Source organism: Sceloporus occidentalis, unplaced genomic scaffold (genome assembly GCF_023333645.1).
Source record: "Sceloporus occidentalis isolate IW3139 unplaced genomic scaffold, rSceOcc1.0.p SCAF_6, whole genome shotgun sequence".
NCBI lineage: Eukaryota > Metazoa > Chordata > Lepidosauria > Squamata > Phrynosomatidae > Sceloporus > Sceloporus occidentalis.
Genome location: NW_028316986.1, coordinates 83,718,268 through 83,733,879, shown reverse-complemented (window position 1 = coordinate 83,733,879; position 15,612 = coordinate 83,718,268). Strand labels below are relative to the sequence as shown.

The 15,612-nt window shown below is 36.6% G+C and overlaps 1 protein-coding gene across 6 annotated transcripts in view; it reads left to right on the top strand.

Moving 5' to 3' along the window:
• The window catches only part of STXBP5 (syntaxin binding protein 5), a 160,273-nt gene that overhangs the window by 117,197 nt on the left and 27,464 nt on the right, over positions 1–15,612 (top strand). For 3 of the 6 annotated variants that reach the window (XM_089530231.1, XM_089530227.1, XM_089530232.1), the window contains 3 exons: positions 8,293–8,358; positions 10,820–10,879; positions 10,976–11,023. In XM_089530231.1, the coding sequence (XP_089386357.1) occupies positions 8,293–8,358; positions 10,820–10,879; positions 10,976–11,023 (174 nt within the window). Of the gene's footprint in view, positions 1–8,292; positions 8,359–10,819; positions 11,024–15,612 lie in introns of all 6 variants that reach the window. The other 3 variants (XM_089530230.1, XM_089530229.1, XM_089530226.1) reach the window with 2 other exon arrangements.

The window sequence follows — 15,612 nt, the reverse complement described above, 5'->3', positions numbered from 1 at the left end:
TTCAAACCACTGTAGTTTGTTTAACTGTACATTTTGCAGGCAGGAGCAACTGTGAAGATCATAATATAACATTCATGCACGGTTCAGTGGGAACCTATCTCATTGTATAAATTGGATCAAACATGACTTTAAAACAGACTGAGCAATGTTATGAATGTTTGTTCAGATGCAATATTAAGTGTGCTCTGTGACTCTGCCAAGAGTGCAGAGAACTGATAACCTTTTTTAAAGAACTGATTTAGTTGCTTTTTAGCAGGTTTCATTCTGACAAAAATATGTAGGAACCTTTCCAGATCTATAAGTTTTGAAGCATATTTTCCTGTCTCCAAACATACTTTGTTGGTGTCTTTGTGTTTCCTTTCTCATTGCTTCATTAAGGCATGCTGGCTGTGGCTTCTTGCATGTGTGGCCTCGCTAGCTTATATTCAGAGTCTGTGAAACAACTTCGCACCTCTTATATAAGTAAGTCATCTCATAACAATGATGTGTTTGTACATCTGGCTTGATTAAGTTATATGCTTTCCTTCATCATGAGATGTATTTTACTTTACCCTTTTCTATTAAGCTTTTATCACATTGATATATTTGAAAATATAGACATTTACACAATTATATACTGTCTGCCATACTATTGATATGGGACATGGGCTGTGATTACAAACAAAATCCCTTGGGTTCCCACTTACTATTATCTGTCTGTCTGTCTACCTAACTGCCTACCTACCTATTTCCCGCCTTTCTAAAAGGGGATGCAGAGTGGCTTATAATAGTTTTTAAAAGGCCCAACTAAAATATTAATTTACAAAAGCTAAAAAGGAATTAAACATCAACATTATTAAAAACATAGCTAGAATTCTTTTTTCACCTATCTGGAGTCACAGAGATTATCTTTGATGTGCAGTCATTTACTTACTGATAAGCTTGCCGCACAGTCATACAGGATGGCAAGGCTCTTCTCTCAGGATCCAATCTCCTGTGCAGGTGATTTCTAGACACAGGGCATCAAAGTTATCTGAAGGGGGATGCTTCTCCTCTAGTTATTTCCTCTGGTTAGCTAAGTGCATAAATAAGCATCTTGGCACATAGCTAGTCTTTGCTAGCTTCTCTGCCTGCTTTTCTTAATTTTAGCTTATGGCACTTTCTAGCTCTTGATAAGCATGGAAAGGAATTCTACACGGATTTGCATTTTCTCTCAGTGGTACAGGAGTTGCCTTCTTCAGTGTTGCTACTTCATCATTAATTGTACATTTCTGTATTTTAACTGATTATAAAATTGTCTGTTTTAATTGGGAAACCATTTAATATATTTTAATCTTTTATCGTTCTTGTAATTATTTATTCTTTTAGATTGATTTTATTGCAAGTTTTCTCTGAGTGTGGGAAAGAACTATTTTAATAAATAAAATAATTACATATTTGTCACATAACTTGTTGCAAGTATTAGAGACACTTTGGCTGGCTCCATAGTAAGTGTAAGTAGGAGTGAGCATAATGTTGAAGGATACTTCTCAGGCAGAGAAGGGGAGCCTATGACTCTCCAAATTTTGGAGTATAGTTCAGTCATCCTTTGATGACTGGCTATGCTAGCAGGAATCCAACGACATCTAAATGACCAGAGACTGCTCAACCCTGCCATGAGGAACTTTTGGTCTCTATTTGCCTGCTGCACAGCAAGGTCACAGACTGCTTTCACAGTATCAGTTTGCTACACTGTGGGCCAACAATTCTTGCCATAACTCTTAACATTATTTTTAGAGTTGCCTGTTCAGAAATATCCCAGCACTGAATTTCAAGGCCAAAACCTGAGACCCAGGGAGAACTCACCAAGTCTTATTATAGGAAATAAGTTCAAGCAATGTCAGTAAGCATCATTCTTCATGTATCAACCACAGCAGTGCAGAGCATTTCGTTGATATGAAACAACACAAAAACTAACAAATGACAAAACCTTCCTCTAATTGGAAATTAAGCATTCTAAGGTCTTTGTTATGTGGTCATGTTCTAGAAAAGTTTATTCCTGACTTTTCACCAGCATTTATGGCTGGCATCTTCAGAAAATGCTATGAAGATGCCAGCCACAGATGCTGTCAAAACGTCAGGAATAAACATTTCTAGAACATGGCCACATACCCCGAAAACCGATGAAAAACTATGGATGAAAGCCTTCGACTTCACATTTCCTAGCTCTGTTTCTAACATTTTTCTGTGCACCCCTTTCACAACATGTGAGAATTGTTGTCTAAACAAGGACATTTTTTGCAAGATCATATTAGAACAATAGCACTATAAAAGAACCTTAAACCTTTTCTAGATTTGTCTTTTAAACACTTTTGCAAGCTTTCCGTTAATTTTTATTTATCATTATGTTAGAACTGAATACATTGATTAAAAACAAACTGTGGTTTGCTTCTAAATAGAGTAAATCACAGAACAATGAATTTGATAGCTTACTTAATCAGAATTTTCCAAAACAGGACAGGATAGTTAGGAGAACACAAGATTAAATGATAGCAAAGTTGTACTGGCTGCATAATGGGAAAGGAGAGGTGTGTGTGGGGAGGGGGGTATGGAAAACAAAAGAGCCCAAAGTTTTGTTCAAGCATTTGCAGCACTAAAACTCAGTTATTGTTTGTGAACCAATCTATTTATGGTCAGTAAACAGATAAGTGAGAGGAACTTCTAATCAACCAGGTTGGTATAGCCATGTTTACCACAAGAGCAACATCTACTTGGAAGCTGTTGGGCACCAAAAAGGATTTTATACTGAAAAGAAAAGTTGCAACGCTGTTTATTCACATCCACGTTGATCTTGGCCGAAAGTGTCCCTACAGTTTTACAGCACTGCCGGACAATATTGGTCTAAGTAGGGCACTGTCATTCTTTTATAAAGCTTTCTGGATAGATGTTCTGAATGTCATAAACTTGCTACTCATCCTTATGACTTCGAGCACCAGGATCGAGTTAACATAATAGTTATCCTGCTTTCTAATTCTCTGCATTGCACCGTACCTAGTAAGTTATTTAGACTTACCTTGATTATTTCTAAATTAATAGTGAACGAATTTGAGTATCATTGAAAGCTGTGGGAACAGCAGCAATATATACACTATTCAAGCAGATTAAGAAGCTAGTATTTGGAAAAATCTGCTATTACCCAGGATACTTGAATGTTGACTCATCATTCACATTTTCATTATTTTCCTCTAAAAGTGGGCAACAAACCTAGATAATACTTTTGCTTAACCTGTTTCATAATCATCAGAAAGAGCAAGTAGGTAGGGATCAGTTCTAGATCTGTCTCTGAAATTTTAGTGCAAATTTCTCAATCCAGCCTTTGCAGTCATTCTAGCCACAACTATGCTTGTTTTGTGAGAGAAGAAAAGAAAACTTCCTTTTCTTACCTTTTGCTTAACCCAATAGAATATTCACTACATATTGTATTTGTTCTTGTGTAATCATGCAATACACACAGATTAAGAAATAGCTTGGCAAAGTAGTCATATAGTGTAGGAGAATATATGGTTCTTTGTGTTAAGGCATCTTTTGAAGTGATATTGGTGTGATACAGCATTATTTTGTTGTTGTAAGAGCAATCACTTTTTTCTTCTTGGAAATGTATGTGTACACATATCTTCCCCTTCTACATGTACATTGCTGCTTTGAGACCATTATTAAATATATGGATGTTACAGAAACCTAATTACTGTATATACTCATGTATAAATCTAAAAATTTTAGTCAGAAAATTAACCCAAAAAAACTGAGATGACTTGTCTATGGGTCAATGTAAGTATACTTTAACTCTTTTTTAAAAAGAAACCATCCCCTGGTGAAAGGCAAGAGTATAATTTGTCTTAAAAGCACCGATCTGCCTCTACTCTCTCATCCATCCAGCCTTTATGATGTGTATAAATAATTATGCCTGCTGGAATTTTGTAAGTTCTTTGGCATCGTTTTCATTTGCTTCATCCTTTAGATCCATTGCTACATGCCCCTAAATTTTACCCTCAACTTATCCATGGGTTATAGCAAAATCCATAATTTTAGTCACAAAACCTTCCCTTGACTTATACATGAGGTCGACTTATAGTCAAGTATATAGATGAGCATGCAGTAGTAATATCTTTGACAACACTTGTGACAGAATGCTTTTTCTAAGTGATGTAATATAATTGTTCAAGCCAATTGGCTGTGCATTCACTGGTCCAGACCATCCCACCTGAACATATAATCTCATTACATTAACAATATTTTTAAAAGATTACTAAATGCCCTCCATTGGTCTTTAATTGAAGCTCTTAACCATCTGGCATATACATATTATGCCATAGAACCATATGCAAACCAGATGTTTCTATCACTATAAAACATTCCTCACCAAAATTCATCTTCTTTCTCTTCCTCTAACCCATGCAAAAGGACTCTTCACCCAGTGTTGGAAACCCATGGTTCCATGAAAGCATCACTGATCGACCAACATTTTATTTCATTGTCATTACTCTAAATCAGTGGCATCTCATGAAAGCTTCCTTACTGTGTAGGGGGGTGTGTGTATTGCAAGAACACTTGATACGGCTTAGAATCATATATTTTATTGCAGCTTTAAGGCTCTGGAGTAATTACCTTCGATCACATGCTTGCCAAAGGTTCACATCCGTTATACATTTATGTTCTAAAGACAGTTCAACTAGTTAAGATTTTTCCGTACAATTTTAGAAAAGTGAGCTCTCTTCAGAATCATGTGCAGATAGGTCTGTACACTGGTGCCTCAGGTTACGAAATTAATTCGTTCCGCCATTCCTTTCGTAACCCGAAAATTTCGTAACCCGAAAAATAATCCGTTAGCACTGGAAAGCCTATAGCTGCACTTTGCAGCATTTGAATTTCGCGCCGAAATGAATTTCGTAACCCGAAAAATATTTCGTAACCCGAAACAGTTTTTGCCAATCCAACTTTTTCGTATCCCGGAAATTTCGTAACCCGATCATTTCGTATCCCGAGGCACCAGTGTACTATAAAAGGTAGAATTGTAAATTGTGGCACACATTGGAGGGGGGCAAAATGACCCAGTAGTAGGCAGTATACTGTCATGTTACCAAGCTAAATATAGTTCCTTCTGCCTTAGCCTTTTGTGGGCGGGGTTGGTGCGGCCGGCTGCATGCTGGGAAATGAAGTCCGAGGCAACACGTGCGCAACAAACTTTCTACGCCGAGCTTTGCAAGAACTGTGACCTTTAATGATAACTTATAACAATAACTCAGTGCAACATTCCAGAATACCCAACCCTAAAGCAACAGTTTCCCAGTCTCTTGGTCTCTTTACAATAGAGGTTGCTCCTTGACCTCTTCTTGCGGCTTCCCGCACAGGGCGGCTCGACCTCCCGCGTGCTTTTCCAGGGGTTCCCTTTCAGCCTTCCCCTTCTCTGGTGGTGGAGGTCCCTGCTCCCAACGACCCCCTTTACTGTCCCACCACTCACTTGCTAGACCTCCTGTCTCCTGCTTCTTCCCGAGCTCCTCGTCAGGAAAGGGGAAGTCTCCCTCTTCTCGAGGGTCCCGCAATTGCAGAGCCTCATGGGGCCCCGGTGGCCTTGGCGTTAGTTTGGTTTGGAGGGACACAGGCCATCCGGCCCTCCGAGGGCTATGGGTTACTTTCTCCCTTCCCAACTCGACCGCCTCTCCCCGTCCTCCTCTTCCGCGTCTGTTCCCTCCTCCCGTGCGCATCTCTCCCTCTCCTCTTATCCTCCTCCTTGGCTCCTCCTCCCTTTCCTCTCGCCCCTCCCCTGGGCTCTCCCTCCTTATTTCTTCCACCTGATCGCTCTCTCCTCCCCCAACTCTCCCTTCAGGTACCTCTACTTTGCTACACCTTTCCAAGAGGAAATTCAATCATTGACTGTTCTCTTTTTAACTCTGAAGCTTTACAAAAATTCACAGAAATGTAAGTTACTAAGAAGGCAGTGGCAAGTGGTAAGGACCTCTCTATGGAAATAATTCCAAATCTTCTGCTTCTTTATTTTCTTCTTGTATTTTAATTTTATCTGTAAAAGTCATAGCCAAAGGAAATAAAAGGGAGGATCCCCAGAGTTTATGGATATTGCTTATTTATGCTCCCGAAAAGAGCCAAACTGGGTATGTTCCAAGAAAAACATGAGGTGTTGAAAACTCTCAATAGCAACTGAAACAAGGGTGTATGTGTCCATTTATACAAACACAAATCCGCTCCCCATGACTTTTCCTCTACCAGAAGCTTTTGCTTTCTTGATTTTTGTTCTGCAAGGCTGTTTTGGCCTCAACATTTCTTGCGCTGACACAAATTTTCGCAGATTATCCATGAGTTCCATAAAAATGGTTTACCCGGTCCTTCTATTCTTCAAACAAAAAATAACTTTAAATTAGATTGATCAGAAATAGTTGTCCATGGTTTAACAGTTTTTGCAGGTTCTTCACAAATACAGTACTATACTTGATGCTGCTAGGAGGGTTGTGATAGAAATAATAAGAAAATAAATCTGTTCATTGTCCTCATGGCAATGCTGCATGTCGGTGGGAGAGCTGTACTATATAATACACTACCACATTTGGGACACTTCTATAAGAATATATAATACTTAGGATATAATGTGCATACTATTTATTTATTTAATAAACCATGCCTATTTGGTGCCTATTATGATATATAATAAGAAAATTATTATTACTTATTAGTACTTACCCTAAAGGCACCAGATCCCATCTGATCTTAGAAGCAGGATCTTGGTACTTGGTACTTAGTACGTGGATGGAAGACCACCAATGAATACCAGATTCTATATTTTAGAGGAAGGAACTGGCAAAACCACCTTTGAGTATTCCTTGCCTAAGAAAACCCCATGAAATTAATGAGGTTGCCATAAAATGACAGGCAACCTTAAAGCACACATGCATGCGCGCACACACACACACACACAATTTTACCAACTAACATAACATGCAGGTTGAGTTCCCCCTTATCTGAAATGCTTGAAGCCAGAAGTGTTTTAGATTTTTTTATTTTATTTTATTATTTTATTTTATTTTTGGATTTTGGAATAGTTGTGTGTACATAATGAGGTATCTTGGAGATGGAACCCAAGTCTAAACATAAAATTCATTTGTTTCATAGATATATAGCCTGAAAGCAATTTTATACAATATTTTTAACAAATCAGTGCATGAAAAAAGTTTGTGTACACTGAAAGCAAAGGTGTCACTGTCTCAGCCACCCATGTAAAAAGTTTTGAATTTTAGAGCATTTTGAATTTCTGATTTTCAAATAAGAGATACTCAACTGTATTGTTTTGTCTTTTTTTAAAAAATTGATTTGCTGTTGAAGAGGGATGGCTGTTGAGTTGAATGGGGGGCCACTAGATTGTATGTACCTATTTCATACTTGTTCTTGTATTTCAGTTACAAGAATACAGTGTTTTTAGTTTACATTGTATTTGTGAGTTTGCATTAGTTTTATGGCTGTGTGTTTAGATCTTTGTAAAGGTTTATTGGGTCATTTTAATTGTTTGATGCCTAAAACTGTTAGATACCCATTTTCAAATACAACTAACAAGTATACTTCATTCTTAGTACACATCGGTGATGTGCACTTAAATTACATAAGAATGACATTGTGTTCAAAACTTTGGATTTGAAAAAAAAATCTTTTTATGCACATGTATTCACCCTGTCCTTGGGTTTTCAGGATCTCCTTTTTCTAGAATTGACACTTCAAAGGTATGACAAAAGAGTAGGCAACTAGGGCCCTATACAGACAGGCCAAAATAAAGCTGCATCAGGTCACTTTGGAGGTATGGTGTTCCAATGATGCATGAGTCCTAAGAGTCTGGAAGCTGCACCAAAGCTGCACTCCAGTCCTTAGGACTGGAGCGTGGCTTTGGTGCGGCTTCTGGACTTTTAGGACGCATGTATCATTTAAACAGCATACCTCCAAAGTGACTCGAAGCAGCTTTATATTGGCCTGTCTGTATCAGGCCTAGGTGTCCTCTAGGTTGTTCTGAACTACATCATCAGTCACAGTTAACATGGGCAATAATCGGGGATTATTGAAGTTGTAGTTTTTTGTGGATTATTGAAGTCGTAGTTTAAAACATAGTGAATGCATCAGATTATCTACCCTATACAGTACATAACTTACATTTCAAGTTGTGAGTTATTCCTCTCTTGGAATGTGAGGGGGGAAACCCTTATGTTTCAGTGTACAGCATTAGAAAATGTAAACTATTACTTGATCTGTTTGAAATTCCAAAATTTGCTTTGTATTTCACAGCGGGTCTTTGTGATATTAATGAAGGTACAACAGTACAAGAGGATCGTTGCAAGTCACCCACATCAGGTAATTATTTGTTATTGGAACACTGTAACATTAAACTGTGCTTCAAAACAGACATTTCTGTGCTATAGTGTTTGCATTGCAGAGGTATTTCTAAGACACCACCGAGTCTTACAGTGTTTTTCTGTACACACAGTTCAAGTATCTGAGCCTAAGAATATCTTTGTCAGGTGACTATTTTCTTATTGGCTTAAAATTTTCCCTAAAGCCTGAGCAACGCACTTATCTACTCTTATATATTTATCATTATTTATTATTTACAGTTTATAGACGGCATTGCCAATGGAAATGTTCAATATAAGGGGAAAATGTTTTAATTCCCTTGATCTATCAATTTCAAGAAGAGAATATTCACAGTAGAACATAGCAGTCTTCTTCAGCCACATGAACTATGGGTTTATCAAGGTGAATATTTCCTAAATACTGAAAATAAATTCTATTCTGTCACTCTAATTTGAACTAATTTATCTAGCACTAACAATTCAAAAGCTAGTGTGCAATTGAGTCTGATGCTTATTTTGTTACAAAGTCCATTTATATTTTAATAGTATGACCCTAGAAGGATAGGAACATTTTGTTTTTCTAAGTAATTTTATACAGAAGACGTTAATGCTGCATTTGTTGCAGATATTACTGGTTATTTATTCCACTCCATTAAATGCATCTGAGGAAGTACACTGAAGTGTACGAAAGCTCATACTGCCAACTTCGTTATTTCAGTTAGTCTCAAAGGTGCTACAAGATCTTTCTACTTATTGGTTATTTATTTGTTACTGTACAATGAACAGGATGAAGCTGCAATAGTGTAAAAATGGGGAAGCAGCAGAGAAAACAGTGATGACGCTGAAGTTCAGACTTCCTTGGTTCATGATATAAAATTTGATGACATCATGTTTTTATTAAATATGAAGTGATCTCTTGAGGTCTTCACTGCCTCATATTTTAATTAGATCTAATAAATAACTCCATCTTGCTAACCTGAATGCCCCTCCATTGGTTGTGGTGGCTGCTCCAGTACTGGGGGGAATAAGAGAATTTGGTTGCTGCTATTCTCCCTACTGCCTGATTAACAGTCCTGAGGTCCAAGGAATACAGGAAGGACAGTGATTTCCCCCTGCCCTCACTGCCAGAGGGAGGGGGGTCTTGGGTCTTTGCATCACATTTGAGGGGAAAATCAAATGATGCCCCTCATGTAAGGAGAAATAAATCTATTCATTTTCTGATTTTTGTGAAAGTTTTGGGACCTTACTATGCTGATCCCAATTAAAGTGCAGCCTGAAGAGGTAGTGGCCTGTGATCGCTGTTAGGAAATGCTCTTTTAAAAAGGCATTTTACAGGTAAGTAAAGAATATTATTTTTCAATAGTTCTTACGTCATTCATAAGAAACTACTTGAAAAATTTCTATTTTGAGTTGAAATAAGACTAGGAACTGTAACTGTCTTCATGTTTTGTTATTTCAGTAATAAGTGAAAGACAAAAATATGTATATTCATGGGTGATTTTAATACTGATAACATTAAAATTGGCAATAGTAAGCCTTCCTATTGAAAATAACAGCTCTTATTTTCTTATTATTCATTTAAGAACTCCCTGTGCTGGATCATACTGGGAATGGCTTACATCCAGCACACTCGTCTCTTAATAGTGAGAATGCAAATAGCTCTGAGAAGCTGATAAGCAAAGCAAGATAGAAATAGCTATTCCACTCCCTTATCTCTAGTATGTGTGATAAGATGTATGCTGCCTCTGTATATAGTATACATGGTAGTTTAAAAACTGTCCTAATCAATTCCTGTCAGCTCTTCTATTCTTTGACCATCAGATGGCACATGATATTGAGGAAATCAACTATCAGAAATACTTCCCCATACCAAATTCTTGTTCTTTTTCATTAGTACAACTAATGTAAACATAAATTACCATACCTGAGACCCATTCTTCTTTCAGCTGGAATAGCACGGTGTTATTATCCAAGGAAACCATCAACGGAAGCATAACAAGCATACTGTGGACCCTAGCAATATTGTGTCTTTTGTTTCTGAATTTTACTGACAAATATGACTCAAATGGAATTTAAAATGTGAATTACATTTCTTGCTACTGTTAATGTTTCCGTAAGCATGAACAGCAGTCTTGTGAGACTATATTCCCTCTCTGCCCAAATTTCTTAAGATGTGTACCATGTATTGCCTTTCAGGTGTGCAATTTTGCCTTGATTAGAATTTTTACTACAAAACAGGGGAAAGTCAAGGGTTTATCTGTCTGTAGGGCAAGTGTCTTCATATAGGCTCTGTTAGTTCTGAAAGGGTCGTAGTTGAGGGTAATTATACAAACCATTGTATAGATGCAGACTGGGGAGATATTTCTTCTTAATTTTGCAGTCATCATAACTTTTCTTATATGCATCCTTTGTTATAAATATCCATTTGTATGTTCCTTTCATTCTTGTTTTCACTCATGTAGGTTCTGGTTCTCCCATCAATTCTGATGATGATCAAAAATTGAATGATTTTATAGAAAAGGGTATAGTATTTTTATGTTTAAGAGTATTATTATTCCTTTCACCAACTTATCTTTTTTTTAGTAAATTGACACTTTGTATCAAAATATTATTTGCAGTGAAGACCAAAAGCAGAAAGTTTTCCAAGATGGTAGCCAGTGATATAGGTAGGAAATAGAAAAACTATCCTTTGCTCCTAACCCGGTACCTTATTCTATGCAGTTCTTAACTATGCAGTAAAACAACACTACCTGCATTTCATTATTTGTTTAATATTCTCCTAACCATAAGTGGTGTTCTTTTGGGCTAATTCTTTTCTAATACAATGTGCTCAATGATTAACACAATCAGTGATACTGGGGTCTTAATTTTCTGCATTTGTACAGTATATGCACATCCTCCTACAAAGGTTTTGGTTTCTGTTTGAAATCATTGAAAGGGTTCAATCCTGTAAGCAGTGCTGCACAATTTTAACACAGGTCTTCCAAGTTTTTAATGCAGAATTGGAGAAAATATACCCATCCCTGGTTTAAGTCTGCATTACTGGTTTCTGATGAAATAAATGTGTCTACTTCTTTTTGTTTAATCAAATAACTTGTATTTTTGTATCTCTGCTTCTCTACTGGTAAATGGTATGTGGTAACAGAAAGTAAATTGAAAATATGTTATAAAATTGCAGCATATGCATAAGGTGGATTGAACTCTTCTCTCATGAACATAAATATGGTGGATGGGGATTAACACGGAACAGTAAGAAATACCTTCTTGCTTGGCTGTGTGATCATCATGTTTTGTTATATTGCTCTTCTATTTAATTGCAATCCTTTATCCACTTACATAGGAACAGGTCTGGTGTTTATCATTCACTTTCTGTTTATTTATACAGAAACATCATCCATCCTGTACAGGAATATTATCTACATAATAAGCAATGGCTTATCTCCATTCTAAATTTGACTTTTCACAGCATGTTGTTTAATAAATTGATAATTTCTTAATTTCCTTTCCTTTCTGACTTCCTCAATTTAACAACATTTTCAATGTATCTAACAAAATTGTATGTATTTAGATGTGAATGTCACAAAAATATCAAGTTGACCTTGTAATCTGAAGTTTGCAAAGGAGTCACAGTGTAATAGATGCTTTCTTACATTGTTGCTTAATCTGAAATTAAAACCTGGGGAAAAGATAAGGCTGAAATTATTTACACCACAATAGGTGTTTCAAAGAACATATTTTCAAATCAAGGTAACAGAAGTAGTAGGTAGATAACATCCTAATAGAACTGGATACAATCCAAAATGGATAATACAGAGTTTTAACAGTAAACAAACTAGATTAATTCATATGTTCTGTCACATGTAACTTAAATGCTCCAGGATAGTTTGTTCAATATAGATCCAGCAGAACAATTGCTGTTTTCTCATGGGTTGATTCCATGCCATTCTGGTAAGGCTGGACAATAGAATTTCACAGAATAATCTAATTCTGTCAGCACCATTGGCTGCCCGTTCTTGTTTTTCTGTCACAAAGCAATAAAGGATGCAACTTCAAAGAGGTTATGATACTTCAAGGAAGTTACATCATACTACACTGGTATGAATTGAGCTAAAGGCAAAAGCTACTTAAATGAATTTCCATTAATATATTGCATTTTTTAATCTTAGGAGCAGAAAGTGAGAAGTGAAAATTACTTTCACAAAAGTTTAATTCACTAAAATGGTTCTTAATGAAGGAAGCATTTTTATGATATGTAAATAACCTACTGACCTTATGCACAAGTGGCTATAAAAAGAATACAGAAGACTCCACAGACTTAATTAATTGGTGCCGACTGTCATAGCCCAAGATGTACTTTCTGTTTCAGATATGGTATTCCATGCATGCTGTGGATGAAGAAGGATGCTACCATCTTTTCTTGCTTATTATCCCCTATATTCTAAACATCTGACTTGACATGTTAGGTTGACAGGACAGTGAGCAAGATTGGCCTTTTGTCTTACCCAGTGACAGTTATGTCCTGATAAAAATGATGATTGGGATAGATGCTCTTTCCTTCTCCTGCTATGTTACTGCATAATATTAGTCTGTGATACATACATCATTGTGTCCCATCAAATAATCTGTGGTACAGATTGAAAAGCAGCAGCTTTCTTTTATCACCAGCTGAGTACCATGAATCAGTTTTTTCATTAAAAAAAATTAAATTGGAGGGTCTACTTTGTACTCAAAGAGACCCAAGACAACCAACCAGTATTTGTATTGTATGCACTGTGTTAAATACCAAAGAAGAGCAATATCAAGTTCAAACTCTGTTCTAACTATGACATCTATATTGAACCAATGCAAGTGTTTTGGCAGCAAAGCTTAATGTTACAGTGGATTACAGATTATTTTGCCTGTTGAAAGAGGAGGTAAAAAAACGGTAATCATTGGAATATGAGTACCATAAGGTTTGGTATAGTTGTAGTAAGAAGGAGAAAGATTATATTTTGGTAATGGACCAGAGTGGGTTCTGAATTTTGCATTGTTGTATTCAACAACAATGTCTTGGAGATGTCTCATCAGGGTTTCCATGAGTCAAAATGAACTCAGGGGTAGTTAACAGCAACAATTTCAACATTAGTGTGCACACTTCTCAGTAATTTTCTTTCTATCCTAGCAATATTAGCTACTTTGTATATAAAAAGTAAGCATGTCTTTGTGATATAGTAAAAGGAATCATGGGGACTATGTCAGGGGCCTACAGCAAATATTAATTCCCTTCACAAATATGTCTTAATACATCAAGCCTTCTTGTTTAACTGTTATCATGTTGCCATGTTCCAGATCTTTGAGCCAAGCATAGCAAACTCAGTAGCTGGTACTAGGTATCTTTTGTACCCGGAATTCAGTAGAAACCTCTGAGATACTTTGCTTAAGAATTTAAAAGCAGTTGAATATGCAATAGTGTTTTGCTTGTCTAACTGTTATCAGTTATATCTTTATTCGCCTATCCAGTTAGTTAACCTCCACTGAATTGATCAGAATTTGCCCTTCTCCAAAATTCTCCCTTTTAAAATGAGGCACTGTGCCAACACAAGTAACTTTGATTTTCACAGTTAATCATCTACACTCTCTCTCTCTCTCTCTCTCTCTCTCTCTCTCTCTCCCCCTATCCGCCAGTGTGAATTTACGATAGATGTGAGTAAGTGTTGGGGGATATGAGGGTAGACTGCCCTCCCACAGTACCTTAGGGGGATGGATGAACAAGCACATATTAAAGAGGATGTTTTTTTCATAGTGGTGCCTTACCTGTGGAGAATTGTTAGGATAGAAGAGAATGTGGATTGTAACCTTAACTTTCCTCATGCTTCCCTGGATTAAGCAAGTGCCTATACAAAAGCTACATATTTGGCTGTTAGTTTTAAGAGGGAGGATGGAGAACTACATTTGTCTTGGAATATCACAAACTATTGGGAAGGGAAAGGACTGGAGAAGGAAAAGGAAAAACAGCAAATGGGGCAACCTCAGAACATCTCTTATGTGCTTTCTCAGTTTTGACTACATTATCGTTGACATGTGCTCAAAAATTCTGATACATGAAGAGTTGCTCTTAAAAATGTCCCATTTGGATGAATAATATTTGCTACCATTATTGTAGTAGTCAATATTTTCAGTGATCTATGACTCTGGAAACCAGGGTTCAAATCCCCACTCAGCCATAGAAACTCACTGGGAGACCTTGGGCAAGTCACACTCTCTCACCCTCAGAGCAAAGGCAAAAGCTAAACCCAATCTTGCCAGGAAAACCCTGAGATAGGTTCACTATAGGGTCACATTAAGTCAGAAACAACTTAAAGGCACACAACAAAAAACCTACAGGCGTGCAATGCCAGGGAAGTGGTTATTTTAATTTCATCTTCTGTTTCATGGGCTATGTTTTGTTCTCAGATATCTTGATATTAATTTTGAATCTGAAATTTGACTTCATATAATTCAGTATCAGACTTTTTGGATGACATGTTTGGCCTAGTCAAGTACTCTCTAAGCAGATTGCTCTGAGCATCATACATGATGATATTAAATAGTGAGTGGTGCTGTTTGTTGAAATAAAAAGTATGACTTTTCTCTTTTGATTTGATCTGAACACTGGTGTAAGGCAGGCTTCTACCTCATTTCACAATAGATTGTCTTGTGTAGGAAAAATCACTATCCTTACTACTATACTTAAATTAAGACTTATCTGACCCTCATCCCCTTGTTTGCAAGCTGTTGGCTGGTTGTGGTTATGTTTACATGAAGGTTGTGATAATGGCTGGTGTGGATTTTGTTTACATGGAGGTGGGTTCAAATGTTTCACTACTAATGTGTTTATAACAATTTCTTACATTCACCTCTCACTGCTATCTGAAATTTTACTCTTACTTTGAAAACTGTTTGTGGGTCCAGATTTTGTTTGTGTGTGTACAAATCACTGTCGCTGTTTCCACTATGGCTGTAAGGTCTTGATTGTGATCTGGGTCAATAATAATGATACTTAATAAACAAGAACAAAATAAATACTATTATAATATATTTCTCTAAACTATATTTTTGTAAATTATCCTTAAGAATTAACCTACTAAAATAATGGCTTGTAGTATCAGTATATTAGAGTGTATATTCACTCACACCTGATCTTTTCAACTAGTAAACTTAAAATCAGTAAACAAATAAAATAAAGCATAACATGTAGCTCATAAAACAATAAAATAAACTTTAAAACAGAAGCTTA